The sequence below is a fragment of the Nylanderia fulva genome, unplaced genomic scaffold (assembly GCF_048542155.1).
Source record: "Nylanderia fulva isolate GAGA-0341 unplaced genomic scaffold, ASM4854215v1 Scaffold28, whole genome shotgun sequence".
NCBI lineage: Eukaryota > Metazoa > Arthropoda > Insecta > Hymenoptera > Formicidae > Nylanderia > Nylanderia fulva.
Genome location: NW_028190347.1, coordinates 913,616 through 931,136, shown reverse-complemented (window position 1 = coordinate 931,136; position 17,521 = coordinate 913,616). Strand labels below are relative to the sequence as shown.

The window sequence follows — 17,521 nt, the reverse complement described above, 5'->3', positions numbered from 1 at the left end:
TAATTATTTGGTTTTTAAAAAAAATTTTTTTTTAATAATTTTATTAACTTTTATACATCTCGATAAAAAAATAAAATTTAATACAGCACAAGCTATTTAATGATGCCATATAGTATTTATGAATATGTATCGCGAAAGTGCATTATTTCTATAAATTTACAATTTAAAGAGGAATCTATATGATTATCTCTAAATTAATAAAACTAAAAGAAATATATATTTTTTTAAAGTTACATATAATACCAATTGGCATCATTTCCTACAAATCTTTCGCCGATAACGTAGATCTCACGTCGAATTTATCGACAAAGTTATTAATTGTAATCTCGCCACACGAGAGATGTCGCGCCAGTTCACAATTATTGTAGCGACACGAAACTAAAAAAAAAAGCCCCGATTCATTGATTTATCCGGAATACTGTAGCCTACACGATAAACCCAGCGTCCGTGATATAATATCGTAAGGCAAGAAATTGTATTATTATTAGCATTAGTAGTAGTAGTAGTAATAATATTAATGCATGGTGAAACGCGCATAAAGCATAGACATATATACACACACACGTAACGCAGGACGCGTCACGTTGGGTCTCGTTCGTCGTCTACCTTAGCGGCGCGTCCGGCGGCGCCTCGTAATAAACGCGTGACGCCGTCGAGCGAACGACGCAGACGTGGGAACACTCGGTGTGTGCGAGCCCGCCATAGCCATCCGTACAGATGGTCGGAGTTCGTGTATACATTACGACGGAGGGGGGGAAGAGAGAGAAGGTAGGGGGGAGAGTGGCGGGGATGCGAGAGTAGACGTCGCGTATTCTATGGGCGGGGCTTTAGCCAGCTGGCAGATGTTTCCCGCGCGGCCGCGTCATTCCTCTAGCGTAAACCTACGCGACGCGCAAGTAGTCCCACGCCGGATATATTCGCCGCATCTCGGGAGTAAGAGGCCTGCCTGCCGGCACGGACGTAGACGTGAGTGGAGAGGCGAGGTGAGAATTCGCGGGACAATCGTAGGCGAGGATGAGCTGACGTAGGAGCGGGAAGGAGGGATTCGTCTGAAGTTAGTCGCTGTCTCTCAGGGCAGAACGTAGCGCGCGGGCTTCCCTCTTCGAAGTCGAGTGTGCGAGGCCGCCTCGATCGTACGCGGGCGCGCCCGGCGAGAGGAGCAGGCACGACTTTCAAGTGTTCAGAGTATCTCGGTAGTGAAAATTTCACGCGCTCCGAACATTTTCGCACGTATACGTAAGTACGTAGCCGGCAAACGTCATTCGCGTTTATAACCGCCCGGTGTCGTCTCTGCGGATCGTCGAAGTGAGTCGCGTGCGAGACGACCGTTAATCGTCGAGACGGATTTACTTGTCGAGATGAGTGAACCGGCGCGCGAGGAGAAGAGGACGAGCTTATTCCCGCATCCCGGCGTCTTGGCCAAGGTCGGTTGACGACTTGCAAGAGCGGGAGAAGATTCCTCGGAAATACACGAGAGTGCGAGAGAGACGGACATTTTCTTAACGAGACTCAACCACGCGAACGTGGCTGTGAATACGTCTCGCGATATTTTTCATACCGGTGCAACTTCACGCGAGTGCGTAGCCGGCGTGTGACATTAACCCGAAAGAGGGCGCGCGCGCGCGGGTGTAATAAAGTGTCGGAGTGCAAAAGTAGTGCGGTTGGAGATCTCGGAAGAGGAGGGAGCGTCGGGCGAGTAGTGACGTTCCTGACGCCGGGCGGCGGAGTGATCCACGGCGCGTCGTGGGGGCCCTCAGCTGTTTCCCGCCAAAGATCGCCATTACAAAACGCGTTCGGGCGTTGTGTGTGCGCGCCGCGCGGAGCGTGTGGCTGTCCCGTGGACGAGATCTTTGTGCGCGTCGCCGGCGTCCGTTGACGTAAGAAGGGGACTAGTCGGGATACCCGGCGTGTACCGGAAGTGACGAGTAACGCGTTCATACGTATATCGAACGGAAACGCATTTGTGAAAAATACGCGCCGCGTTGTTTGTCCCTCTCCTTCTCCTCTTCCTCCGTTCTGGTGGAGTGCGCGGGCGGACGAGCGAGAACGACGAACGAACGAGAGGAGAACGGCCCGGGCGAGAAAAAGAAAGGAGCGGCGAATATTAAGTGAGAGCGATAACGAAAAGATATCGTCGAGTGAGTGAGTGAGAGAGAGAGAGAGCAGCAGGGACCTACGTCGTTTCTTCCCAGCCGCTACGACGGCTGTCGCGGACAGTGAAATTCGCTCGGCGGGACTCTCAGTGCTGCGGACCGACGAGATATGTCAGTGTTTGGTGGTGACGATCGGATTTTGCTCGAGGAAATCGTCGAGTCGACTGAACAGCCGGAGATTGAACTGTGCGGGTGAGTCATGTTTCATCAGATTCTCTTTACGAAATTAAGCTTGTGTATATATATATATATATATGTATATGTTGGAACGACGATAGCGTGTATGTACATCACGCATCTATGTGCATACATACATGTATTCTCTGTGCCCGCGTTTGATACGACGCGATTGTATGCATAGACGCGTATATCGTAGTCGAAGAGAAAGACAGCGAGAGAGACGAGCTTTATTGGCTCTCTCGTTCTCTCTTGAGAGTGTCGTGCCCCAGCCGCTTATCGGCCTTAACCCGTTTGCGAGAGCGTAAACGTAGCTGCCGCCGTGGCACATCGGGCGTCGTCGTCGTCGTCATCGACGTCGTAGGAGAACGCGAGATAGCTCGCCACAGCTGTTGAAGCCGGCCGGCCGGCCGGCGCCTGATATCCGTCGTTGGCGGCCCGGCCGATGTGTGCGTGCGATCGTGACGTCGGCGTCGCCTCCGCCGCGGCGGCGGCTCCCCGAAAGTCGAGTCGTTTTCCGCTGGAAATGCAGGGACGCGTAGCGCCGCGCCGGACCAGCACTCTCGCGGATCTCGTCCGCGCTCTCTCTCTACTACGCGTTCACGCCCAACAAGCATGGCGCGCGCGCGCTTGCTCGCGGCGGCATGGACGCCTCTTTATCTTTCTCTCTCTCTATCTTCTCTTCTCTTTCTCGTGTGCGTGTGACATTTCTTCCATTACCGCGCGCTCCGTACGCATCCGCATTTCTCTCTTACGTCATGTACATTTTTTTTTTAGGGAAAAATATTTTTCTACGTCTCCCAGACTGCGTTTTTATGCGTTTTAATAAATTGGGACGGGAACGAGGGAATATATTTTTGTCGGTCGGAAACGCTATCAGACTGGAATGTGTACGTATCTTTCGACGACACGGAAAGAATTTTCTCTTACGATTAGATATTATTCTGAAAATCATGGTAATCGAGAGACAATATGGTGTTGGAAGAATTTTCTTAAAAGTTTCTCTGAATTTACCACGATAAAATATAAAATACACTCGATTAATTTTACTATATGTACATATTCATATTTTTTCTTGTGGTAAATATTAATCGGAGAAACTCATAAAATTCTTCCTGTACCATCTTGTCCCACGATTACCATGATTTTCAGGGTAAATTCTAAGAGAAAATTTCCTTCGTGTATGTAGCATTATTTAGCTAAGAAGTAGATAATAAAGTAGATAAGGTAATAGGATTCTGTTCTATATCTGTAGATTTTTATCGACAAAAGAATGTGGCGATAAGATGAAAGGATAAATTTTCATAGTATTTATGTTAAGGTTACATTCATATTTTTAAACATTTTTCATGAATATATAAATTCTTTATCTGTTTATGCATTTTTATCATCATGTTATACGTTATTATAACATATTAATACATAAACAGTTATGTAAATCTCACAATTAGATTGTAAAGAGTCCGATAGTGAGAGAAACTTACGTAAAATTTTTATTATGAAGATATCAAGTTATTTTAAAAGCGCAAAGTGCGCGGTTAACCCAATGCGAAGCCAGGCATCGTCGGTTCAACCAAGTATGTCGAGTCATTTTTTGCGTCTTCGTTGTGTGTACGCGCCGTATGATTTTTTGTCTCACGTTAGAGTACAACGATCGTAGAACAAAGAAGCAGGAAGGCGCGAGGAAAGTGTATTCTTTTGTGTACAACCGAGTGACCGACAGAGCTAGGGCATATATATATATATGTGTGTGTGTGTGTGTATGTATGTGTATGTGTATATATAACGTATGTATATATAAATACATATACATATACACACTTTGCTATATATAATATATATATAAAATGCCGCCTCACGCGTTACGTAAAGCTGCGCGTTTGTGTTGCACAATAATCGGTTTCTATAAATAACTTCAAGCATGCCACACTCCGGTTCGACTTCTTGTTTACATACGCTCATCATCGTATTGCACTCGCTCGTTTCTCAATCGCTCTACTTTGAGTTTCGAATCTTGAAAGATGCAACTTCATTCATAATATGCGCATTTTATTTATCGAAATCAAATAGAGAAAATGAAATAGTAATTGATGTGTTCCGTAATCAACTTTGGTTGTCTAACAGATGCATTTTTGTTTAATATAAATAATATAATAAATATTTTATATTCAATGAAATATTTAATAAGTCGATATATCAAATCATTCGCTCATCATCATAGATTATTATCATAATGAAAAAAATTTGAAAAATACGAAATAAACGCTGTATGCAAAATATTTATATGGTGTAAAATATATGAAACAACGTACGCCATGATAATAAAATTAAATGTCAACTCTGTTATCATTGAATTATTACGATTGGTATCAAGCGTAAATAAATAATTATTGTACGCGACATACCACAGAGTGATGTAATAGTTTCGTTTCTCACATGTGTATATATCATTGCTTCACATTGCATTATATTATTTCTATATATTTCTAATTGTGATACGACAGTGAAAACGATGTGCAGAAAGATGGCTCCTAAGCACTTTTATTTAAATTATATAATTCATATTTATTTAAATGCATCTTTGGCTTAAGCTATGTTATTCTATCACATTATATAAGTCTTACACGATAATAAATTTGCCCTTCTCACAATGTATTACGACGACGTTATGAGGAGAAACTATTTCCTAAACTTCCTTCGCGCGTTGGAATGCATAACTTTGACACCAAAGTTGGACGGAACGCACGAAATCACATCAGATATGTGCTTATCCGTTAATCACACGACAAGTACGATATCAGCCCATCAAACAGCCGTCGTTATATAAGCAGTATATAACTCTTGCATTACCGATTCCGATAAATTTGCGCAGTACTGATAAAATAATTTATTCTGGTGCACGCGCTATCTTCGTATATATTTCTCAGTTTATTCATAATGAGAAATGTAAATTACACTTTTCATACGTCAAATACATTCGTTGCTTTTTGCTTATAACGAACAATTGAGGCAATTACAGTTGTAATTTAATATATTATAAATATGATTCTTTTTACGTTTAATTTTTTTTTATATAACAACGTGTAGAATTTCGGCGGTTTTCATTACTTTTATAATAAAATCTATTTTTTTATATTAATTTTCAAATATTGCGCAATATTTCGATCGTACTCATAATTCATAATTTGCTCATACAATCTACGTAATAATATTTCTAACGTATTTTTAATATCGCGACAATGAGCAGGTCAACATATAATTTCTTGTATAATGATAATTACGTAATATGCTTTCTATATTTCTCGTAAACGTATATCGATCGGAATGAGCACCGATTCAATGATGCCCAAGTAACATTTATCAGTATGTGAAATTGTTACGCGCGCGAGGTATATCTCAAGATAATGCGTTGAACGTTTATCGATTATTTCACGTTGCATGCGCAAATACGCGCGAAACGATGCATACATACGGCTCTTTATTGCTTCGTCCCGTATTCCAAGACGAGAAGCGACCTCGTCTCACCTCGATGCACTTTTTGCGTACGCGCATTAGCTTGCGCTCGCAAGTTCTCTCGCGGCTTAATAAAATGGCTCGGTCGAGCCAATCCTGACCACGGTCAACGTAGTAGCACCAACCATAGCACACATTGCTTTTTAAGTAGTATATATACACAAGAGATATATGCATACCTTCGCGTCGCGACAGCGCATGCAACGAGCGAGAAGAGGTGAGCAAACGAGAGAGAGAGAGAGAGGGATGTGGAGTGAGTTATATTTCGCATGATGCACCTACTTGCACCGGGTTAACTTCGGCATTTGGGTGCGCATGCACCCGATGGTGATGCACGTTGTATACATTTGCATCGCGGCACTACGTAATTCCCCAACGCATACACGTGTTTTCTCGAAGAAAATGTCATTGATCTTTTAACGAGTTCTTGAAGAATATCACGCACTTTGTTGTGTGAAATATAAATTTATTTAGATATATAAATGGAAAAATAATTATAGATAAATGAAATAATTAAATATAAATATTTTAAGAGAGAGAGAGAGAAAAATATATGATAAAATTAATAATAGGAGTAAAAAAATTCACGGAGCAAAGAATTTAACATATAGAACTACGTTTTTACATTACGTCTCTATTTGCATCTATCAGAAACGAATTTAAACATTTCATTTATTACGAGCATCTTGATAGAAATATAATACAATGCCGTGCACGTATAAAAGAAACGTCGCGTTACTGTGAAATCTAAACGGCTTCGTTTAGGAATGGGCTTAACACCTGTCATGCAAATGCATAATTTTTTCCAATCTCATTATCCACTGTGACTTCCTGCCGATGGGTTTAACTAGGTTGAACATTCGTGCAATACACACTATTCATCTACTCGTTACGATAAAGATGATCCCTCGAATTTCCGGACTGTGTCTTTATCGTTCATGCAAATACAATGCGAATGATAGGTCGACTGTTTGCGGTATAACGTCCGTAATAGATAGGAGTTGTGTCCCGTCGTGATAGACATAAGTAGACAAAACGAGTCTTTATTTATCTGCACTTATCTGGAACATGACTTCGCAGTATGACTCGCATATGTATATATGTGCAGGAATATTTTATTAGCGTTGCATACTATAACCTACACCTACGATATCACTATTAATTAATAGAAGGCGTACCTGGTTTCATTTCTTAGTTTTGCAATATATGTACAACCGTGGTGATAGACATAAGTAAACAACCGCAGTCTTATTTTAAGATCTAGCCGAGTTGTGATAATTGCATACTATGCACAAGCAACGATATCTCTGTCAATGTTTTGCATAATAGTACAAAATAGTTATTATCCCTGTCACTATTTAAAATTTAAATAATCGATACGGAAAATTTAATAAACGCGTTTCTCTTATTCAGTTCACGAAGACAGAGAGCTACCGCGATAGTTGTAAATAGACAATACGGGCCTTTATTTTAGGAACTAGCCGGGGCTTATTCTCTATAATGTAGTACGAGCGTGCGAAATTCAATTTGTGAGATTTTATGCGAAATTACTAGAGAAAACGCTATAGTTCACATAATATTATTTTTCAATAATTAATTAAAATTTAATAATAAATTAATTTCTTAACTTTTCTTCAACGTGATCGTGCAATGTAGCGCGCTTTGCGAACCGTATCCCACAGCATTTCACACGTTATAAAGAAGACTTCTATAGGCGCTTTAATAATAAAATAAATTAACATGATATTCTCTCTGTGACGCGGAGCTTCATAATGTAGTTACAACACAAGTGAGACTCTGTCCTATATTATTTTATTGCAAAAAATACACAGTATTGCTGTCCTCGATTAATAATTATTAACTTTTTTCGTCGTACGTCTTACGCAATATTCGCGTTCGCGAGTCATTTACGATAATCCTTAGATAGATCGTAATTACGGGTAAATTACGCAGTAAATAAACAGACGACGGTAACGTGCGTGACCTAACCCAACGAAGAGTACGCAATTTTTCCGGTGCAATGTACTACGCGATCATTCGTCGCTAGGTCGGCGGCTTTCGAGGTTAGCAAGGCTGATCGCTTCGTGACCGTCTGCGAGCCGGATGGCCGTCAACGAGCCGGTATTCCTGTCTCTCTTTATGGCCGTGCTTACGAATACGTAAGCCACACTCTCTTTCTCTCCCTCTCCATTTGCGCGATCGGAGCCGCGTGGGTGTGAGTGCGAGATAGGGAGCATGAATGAGACTCTCCGCGCGTCTAGGATCGTCTGCGCATAAACTGCGACGCGAACCGTTATCACGACCGGAACAGTCCGCTTCGGGGCTCACTTACGAATTACGTTCTTCCTCTTTCTCAGGGATGGTGGATTAGGTCGTGCGATGTGCCGTTTACGTCAATGCGGAATTTGCTCTTCGTAAAATGCGCGGCCCCTTGGGCCGTAAAGATGTAAACGGCGGAACGTACAACGCGCACGATTTTTGCATAGGAATGAGTGTCGAGTATACCTGATGTAGTTTCTCGTAACTGGAAATAACAGAGAAAAGTTGTCGTCTGGCTAAAAATATCCAACTACCCTATTTTTCCCTAATAGGAAACTTCAAATTGATATAGCGATGTGATTTTTTTCTTAATGAAAAATTTATATTCCTTGTACGCTCCGATTTTTTTCATATATAAATTGTACTTGTTTTTTTTCGTTCATATTATTCGTTCATACATGGAGAGAATTTTCTCTTAGAATTTATCCTGAAAATTATGGTAATCGTGGGAAAATATGGTATTGAAAGAATTTTATAAGAATTTCTCTGATTAATATTTAGATACCACAATAAAAAATATTAATATGTACATAGTAAAATTAATCGAACATATTTTACATCTTATTGTTGTAGATATTGATATTTTTCGTTGTAAATATTTAATCAGAGAAACTTATAAAATTCTTCAAATACCATATATTTTCCCACGATTACCATCATTTTCAGGATAAATTCTAAGAGAAAATTTTCTCTGTGTACTAAGTATTCACTATTCATAGTCGAAAGGTCTTACATGCTTTATACGTCAATCTACATTATTTAATATAAATCAAATTAATTAAAAAACATGAAAATATCTTTCATGGTTTTACAACAAATATTCTACGTAACGTCGATTATATCAAAATTCGAAATAATTGTGTGATCATAAAATTGAAAAAATTAAACAGGAATTTCAGTATATTATTTAAAAATTGCAAAGATCTAATATTCAATCGAATATTCTCATGGTCCAGATTATTGGACGCATTCTGCACACACAAAGACGTTAATCTAATTTTTGCGGCGCGCAACGTTCCGTTTTTCGTAGAGAATAAGCGACTAAACTATGGAGATGATCTTGAAACTCCTTTCAGTTGTGCAGTCTGACAGCAGACAACAATGGTTTCTCTGTTGACCTCTTATGCTCCACATATCCGTCGCGCACCGCGAACGCCCGCTTACACAAATATCGTGTGCTCGTGGAGGTGTCATATATAGATAAAGGCAAAGGGACCGACCTCTGACATGAGAATAATGCCTCCGTCGCACGCCCCTCTTTCATTTTTCTTTAAGTATTCATGCGATGCTTTTCTTCATCACTGTTGGTCTTATTTTAATATCGCACTAGTGTGTTGCGTATGTACTTTATGTTCTGCATTGCACGGAGGATTGTTACGGGAAAGATTGTACCTTACGGAGAACGCTGATAAAAAGAATTTTAATTGCAAACATATCGCATTTTCCTTTCAATTTCTGTTATATTTCATTAAATAGCAATAAAGAAGAAATTTAGATTCTTTGAATGAAATATTAATCTTGTATATATTGAAAAATTAAACTAGCCTTGTCTACTAAAATTGCAACAAAAATTAAAGTTGAAACTATATAGCAATAAAAACACATTTAGAAAATATGGTATATAGGTATAGAGGTTCAAGGTTCTAAATTCTTTTCCTACGAATTACTACTTGCGTCATTTTAAACTCGCAACAAAAAAGGAAAACGATAAAGCATACTTGCTGTTTTTTTAATTTATCTTTATCTTTTAAAAACTTCCATATTTATAAAACGCGATTAAAAGTTATAAATTCTTTTGAACGTATACATCATAAAAGTCTTTCGATAAAATTTTAATCTGCAGTATACAATACAAACATTTTCAGAGCATGATATATCGACCATAAAATCAAACATAAAAATCTCATATATTTTCCTAATTTAATATGAAAAAAGAAGGAAAAAGAAAAACATAGCTCTTAGCCATTTTTCATCATCTTAATTCTACGATATTATTTGATGAAAATTATAAGAGTAAAAGTGTCGTAAAAGATTGAACCACCATATGTGTTTTCTTTTTCCTTCTAGACAAATTTGCACATGTCTAGGATTTGATTACGATCGATAAGCATAATGAAAATTGGCGTATAAAAAGTAGCTGCGTAATTGACGAGCGCGACACAATCTTGTCATAACATTCGCAATAACGGACGTTTTCTTCTGGGCTATTGCTGACGCGCGAGAGGATACAGTGTTTCATATCGCACGTCAGAGAATTAGCGTATAAAGAACGCAGCACGTTCTTTCAATCCGACGCAGTACACAAACTACCGGCCTGTCATCCGCGCCTCGGTTCGCTGCCTCGTTCGAACTGAACCCGACAGCTGGTTGACTCACATCATTTTACGCACGGAAGAGCACGCATTCCAATTGTCATCTATATAAATTGTCATTGTTTTCACATGGGCAGGTGTTTTCCCTCTTAGACGATTAAGAGTATAATATATTTACGCACGCGCGCGTGTCATCGAATACGAATCGAATTATTTTGATTATGTGCTAGTAAAACACCTGTGAATTAACGAGGCGAGAACATGTGAGAACGCTTCTTGAATAAACGAAATGATTTTTTCAATCGATAACAGACATCGAGTACTTTTTGATATTACTTAAACGACTGCGAGAAAAATATTGAAACTTAATTTTTTGACCACGTGCTTCGTATATTTACATAATCGACTATTTATATTAGCATATAATTATACAAGAAGTAATCTCTTTTAAATCTTGAATATTTAATTCATATTATATTATTATATATATCAAAATATCAATTTATAAATTCACACGACAGAAGTCACACGATTAAAAAAAAGATTAAATTCAAAAGTTTATAAAATATTCAAATAGATAAAAATAGCTCGCGAAAATCTTTAAACGGAAGTCTCGACAGATATCGAAGTAATCGATTTGTCCTGATGTTTTGCATAAATAAATTCGGTCGGAACGAAGGTAAAGAGGAAGAGAAGACGATGAAGCGAGACGAGAGGCTGAGAGGTAGAGACGTTTCGACGTGGCGCCCGTTGGGCTGCGTCTTACGTCACATTGCTAAATATATGCCTTGGCCGTTCCCAATCTCATACCCATTCTCGTTCTTCATTTCATCCCGTGAGCTATGCTGGTAGCAGCACGCGGCATCGTCGTTTCGTCGTCGTCGTCGTCGTCGTCGTCGCCGCCGCCGTCACTGCCAAAGACATCTGCGTGCGTGCACCTCTCTTCTCTTACTTTGTCCTCATGTGCGTGTAACTTGATATCGTGTGCCTCGGAAGCCGCAGATGCAACTGGCGTCTCGAGAGATCGCGCGACGTGAGCCAACAATAGTCAGCCGATCGTTATTGGCTGTTATTGGCGATTTATTCCGATGGTCGAGACGGATCGTGGAAGCCGGGAGAACTCAGACGTCCGTAGGGTTTCCGAGCATACGTCTCGAAAGGTGCTCGAACACTTTTAGTTTTACCTGCATTTTTTTGCCGTATTTATAAAGCATGATTAAAATTTTAGATACAGGTACATTATTCTGTTCATATTACATTCTATCCTATTAAATTTTCTAAGCTATACAAGTCGAATATTGCTGTTTTACTTTGGTCCATATTTTTTACTGTAATTTATTTTATTTTTATATATTTGTGCTATGTGTACATACATTGGAAAAGTCTGGTTGCATTAACAAAAATTCTGTTCGAAAATAGATGAAACAGAATTACTGGTTGAATGTACCAGAATTCCTTTTAATACAAACAAGATGCTTGTTGCATTACATTCTATAATTCTATTTTATCCATTTTTTAATAGTTATTGTTAATGCAACGATTTTTTTCCCAGTATATATATATAGTATAAAAATAAAATAAATTACAGTAAAAAAACACGGAAGAAAATAAAATTTGACTATAGTTATATAAATAAATAATTTCCACTCTCTTGTATTTAATATCGCACAAACAACGTATTTCTTTATTTCTTATTTATTCAAAAAATTTTAATATATATTATAGGGAAACTATTTTTATTTGGTTAAAAATAGTATAGTAGTGAACCAATATATACAGGCAAAAATTTGGGAAAAAGAGAACCTATTGTTGCCTATTTCTGATCCCGTTAACATCTGTCGTCGACAGTTTCATTCACACAGAAGAATTCCCTTTCAAATGTCGTAGAATACCTTCTTCTTGCCTTTTCTTTTAGTTCTTTTTTCCACGCTACATAGTTCAGAAGATTTCATTTTCTTTGAAAAATTGCGCAATTTTTGTCATATTTTTCATCTTTTTTTTATTCATTTTAATTTACTTATTTATTATAAAAAGAAGAGAGAATCTTAAGAATTTATATAAAAAATATAAGAAATCTAGTATATAAATATATAAATGTATAATAAATATATCAAATTTATATAATATAACATTAAATATATATGTTTAAAAAATATAACAATGATAATACAAGTATAATATATTGCAGACTTTTTTGTGTAATTAAAATCAGCCTTTTTACAAAAAATCTAATCTTTATAAAATGCCGAATCTTTTTCTTTTATAAAATGCTTTTTGTTAAAAGATTGGAATTTGTAAAGAACTTGCGAATTACATATAATAAATTTTATAATATTTGCAAGACACATCTGATTTTTTAAATATTTAATTAAATTTTTACGTATATCAAATATTTTTAAAAAATGCGTACAAATCTGCACGATTCAATAATCTTTCTAACTTGAAATAGAAATTCGCTAAAGTATGTTTTTGCTAAGGAATCGACTGATATTCATCAACTGACACAATATTCTAGAACTTGGGGGGCAAAGGGAAAAGAAAAGGAAAGATAGGCCTGTGGCGATGAGTGATGGGTTTTAGCTGTTAGAAACGAGTTCCGGGAATAGCTGGTAGGGTCGTAGGGTAGATAGGGACAAAGAGGGTGTTCCGGACCCTAACGTAAATCTACACGCACACTACGCATCGACCAATCGAGAAGAGACGCGTGTTACTTCAGCTGTGTCGGACGAGCTTGGCCTTGAGCCTCTCTATAGGGTGACTCGTTGGAATTTTTACTGCGAGCAGATCTCGCTTTGAGTTAGGTCAGAAAACAGGTTAGTCGGAAATCAATTCGTAAAGGAAGAAAGAAAAATATTTGGCATAGGAATTTGGACATCTTTTTCCATTGTTCAGCTTGTGTTTCGCTTAAAAGTGACTGATGCATTAGAAAGGTTTCCTTAGACGGGAGTAAAAGAATTTAACGTTGCAGATACACATTTTATTTATTTCAACACAGCAATGCATATTTTTCCAATCTGCATTTAAAATACTAATTATTTACTTAAATTATTTGAACAAATTATATTCGACATTCTTTGAACTGTGTAACTTTTGCATTTAAATATACAATATTTGAATGAAAAAAATCATACCGTTTAAGAAATATGTAATATCGATGTTTATTGAAATGCAACGTTATGTTAATGTTAAATAAAATTGCATAAAATGAATGTAAGATCTAAATTCTTGCAAATGTCAAACATTATAAATGCGAACATGAAACATTGTAAATGAAACTATCACAAGGTCATTTACTGTCAGCAATCCTCATCTTTATCTCCGTTTTCGCGCCGTCCTCCCGTTAGTCATTCGCAGCTGATAGACTACCGCAGATATCGTGCAGAAGCGTTAGTAACAGGCAGCTGACTGACGCCAGCCGACAGTTATTTTTGTAGCCGTTACAAGGAAAAAAGGAGAAATCGTAAAATGCAGTAGAGCTGCGTTATGCAATGTTCTTAGAATCGCTCTCGTAGAATATGCAAATGGAAGGTCGTCTATTCTGCAATACCTGCATGTGTCACTGTTACGGAATGCTCAATGCACCTTCCTCCCCCTTTTTATTTTCTAGTTGACTATTCAATCCTCTCCTAAATTATGCAAAATACGTCACTGGAATTTTCAATATGTATATGCCGCTGCGCATCTGCATGTTCCACATTTAGCTAGAATCGAATAATATTCTACACGAAATCACGATAACTCGAATGCGATTATCATATATTTCAAAACAAATATAATATTGGTATATTATATAACATTAATTTTTTCGCAAACGCATCGACGAAAATCAATTTAGAGCATAACGAAAGACCCGTTGCTCCATCTCCTATTGCGAATGATTATCGTCCAGAGGGGGACCATCATCCATAGAGAATTCGGAATCCCGTAGCGAAGTCTGGAATGCGTGTCCCGCAGGGAGATGACTTTTTCCGTGACGTTCTTTCCGAGACACGTATATACTTTCCAACCGCGGTTTCCTAGTCAGCCGCAGCTGATAGGCGGCTGCAGATAGCGACGCTCGTGCGAAGGCACCGGTAACAGCCAGCTGAGTGGCGCCAGCCATCAGCTGTTGGTGACTCACGCGAGCGAGTCGACCGAGAGCGGACGGACACACAACCGTGTACACCAATGCATAACATACACGTACACAACCAACACTAGCGCGCGCGTGCGTCAGAATGCGCATGCCATTGTGTCTGTGTACGTCTCTCATGAAGATGCTCTCTTTTCTACCTATAGGCGAAAATCCACGAGTGCATCTTGCACCTGGACAATAGCTCCGAGCGATTCGACGCGTAGATACTATTCATTGCTTTTCTCGATTCCTTTTGCTTTTTTTTGTTTCCCTCTGCTTTTGCGTTCTTCGTCTTCTATCGGTGTTGCTTAATATTAAAACGCGTGAGTTTATAATTAGAACTATAATCACGCTGATCATCGATCGTCTTTTAAAGACTATTTGCTTGCCGCCAGATAATTGCCGACAGATATAATGTAGCGGAATGTGATACGTAGATTGCCTTCTCGATGCCATATGTTCGATCGATTTTTGACCGAATAAAAATGATACTTTTTTTTGCGATTGAAATAGGTATGGCGAGAAAAACTGTTCGAGGTTGACTTGTTTTATTCTACTATTAAATGATTTTTTTCGCTGTATTTCAACAAGGAAATATAATTTTTATTTTATAATAAAGACACGAGCACGATAAGAAAAATTATTTATTCGAAATGTATTAAAATACAATAGGCATATTTTCTGGACCAATTTTTTATAATAGGATTTTAGGCAATGTGAAATGTGCTGCAAAATTAAATTTGGGAAAAAAGAATAATTAATTGTTTTAAAAATTTGCTTCGACTATTTAGTATTCTTTTGAACTGTATGTACGTCGTGTATAATATATGTAAGAGCTACTGCTTTTTTTTTAACTCTCTGTTATCACAGATAATTCGTCGGCATATGTAGTATATATATCATGTAACCTTGTAAGAAATTATCTCTTTCGGGTTCGACTGCTAGTTATCATACGGTTGTGGCACAGACCGATAGCACGTGGTTAATCACAGCTGTAGCTGTATTTGAAACCTACAAATATAAAAAATTAGAAGAATAAAAATAAAAGAAAGTTAACAATTAAATGTTTACTTATTATTAATCTCGTGTGATTCAGATAAATATATTTAAACGATTATCATCAAACTCGGTCATCTTAAAATAACAATACAAGGAGAGCGAGATAATTTAGAGAAAATATTTCGCCAGGGGGGTTGTCTGTAGCAAACGTGCGTATTTCTTTTTCGTACGAGTGGTAGGAATTCAGGGTGAAAAAGAAGGTAGTTCTATCCACTTTGTCGACCTACTTCGCCGCAACTGATCTGGCCGAGCGAGCGCTCTGTGGGTATCCGGCGAACGAACGAGCTGACGTCACGACAGCCAACCATCCAGCCAGCAAGCCGCCGGCGTACCAGCTGATCTAATATAACCACTCGATGAGAGTACGCCACGTGGATTTCTGGTTCTGTGGACCTCCACGTGCCGTTATGAATGATTGCCGATGAATGCCGCGGCCTGATTCAATCCTCGTATGTGTTACTCGTTACTCTGAATAGTTGAGCTGCGTTTATACCGCGAGAAAAGACGATCGTTTCGAAAAAAAGACGAAACAAAACTATAATGGAACGTGATTTATTGTAATATTAGAATGACAGTATATTGAATCCGACTGCTATTGTACGAGACAATTGTGACGATGACGACAGACAATATAATGTTGAAATTAATATCGAATGTGTAGATGAATGACTTTATCAATTATAAAATGTCTGATTGTGTCACCGACATTATGTGCGGTTTAATTTATAAATAACCGACGCATTACAACATTGTGGAAAATTATTCGTTTTTTTTAAGATTGGGAAATAGGTGATATGCCAGAGAGAGTTAGAATGTGAATAATGCTACATTACAACACACTTTGGCCATTGTGCTTTGATAGACGATCGTGACATGGGTTATTGCATCGCGCATGATGTACGATTATGCTTTTGTACATTTGGTCGTGCTTATGCGGTATTTGAGTGACATCTTCAAATGAGTAACTGTTAATATTTCAGTCAAAGAAAATTACTGGACACGTGACAAGTGGTCAATAAAGCATCGTAAGATTTAAAGACACTCCTGCTATTTTTACGTACTTTTATAGTTCTTTGCTAATACATTCCTCGAACAAGAAAGAAATTCATATGTTGTAAACATTAATTGCGTCGATAATTTAATAATATTATATTATAAATTTTATTTATCTCTGCAAATGTTATACATATATACTCTTATTTTTATCAGTCCAAATTAATTTGATTTAAATTTAATTCACATCCAGGATAATCAAATTTGAATATAAATGTAATATTTTTAGAGAGGCGTTCTATTAGATAGTATCTTTATTAGGTGGAGTGAAACTTTTATATTATTTAAGTACATGTCACACAAAAACGATTCCGTAATAATTTTTGGTGAACAGCTTTCACATTCGTTCGCATTATCGACACGTGGCATTTCGGAGCAAGGAGCAAGGTCACGGTCCTCCTTGCTGAGTCATCCTTAGAGCGGTATATCCGCCATCTCGATCTTTCCCCTCCTCTTAACTCTCTTCCCCATTGCTTTCCTTATTGCCACTCGTTAACATATAATTTTCTCAGCTGTTTGCTATTTCCTCTTTCACCAACTTTACCTACAACTTAGTCTACAATATCACAGAATAAGCACTGCATTATTAAAGACTTTGCCAACTCATTTCTAAGTTTACCGAAGTGGACTTAACTATGTAATCAAATATAAGTGCATGACTTCGATGAATTTAAGAAATGAATCTTCTTGCATCAAGTTACATGCAAAAATTATTTTTAGAATGAATAAGGTGTAGGATATACATCAATATAACGGTATTTATAGGTATTAATAATTAATTTCTTTAAAATCTTTTCATATTTTAGATATGATTTAATTAA

At 37.9% G+C, this 17,521-nt stretch overlaps 1 protein-coding gene across 1 annotated transcript in view; it reads left to right on the top strand.

Annotated features, from left to right (window-relative positions):
• The first annotated feature begins 818 nt into the window (after positions 1–818).
• Positions 819–17,521, top strand: part of crp (transcription factor cropped) — a 140,025-nt gene continuing 123,322 nt past the window's right edge. Inside the window, exon 1 of the mRNA XM_029313389.2 lies at positions 819–2,345. Within this exon, the coding sequence (XP_029169222.1) occupies positions 2,263–2,345 (83 nt within the window). The 5' untranslated portion in view covers positions 819–2,262. The remainder of the gene's footprint in view (positions 2,346–17,521) is intronic.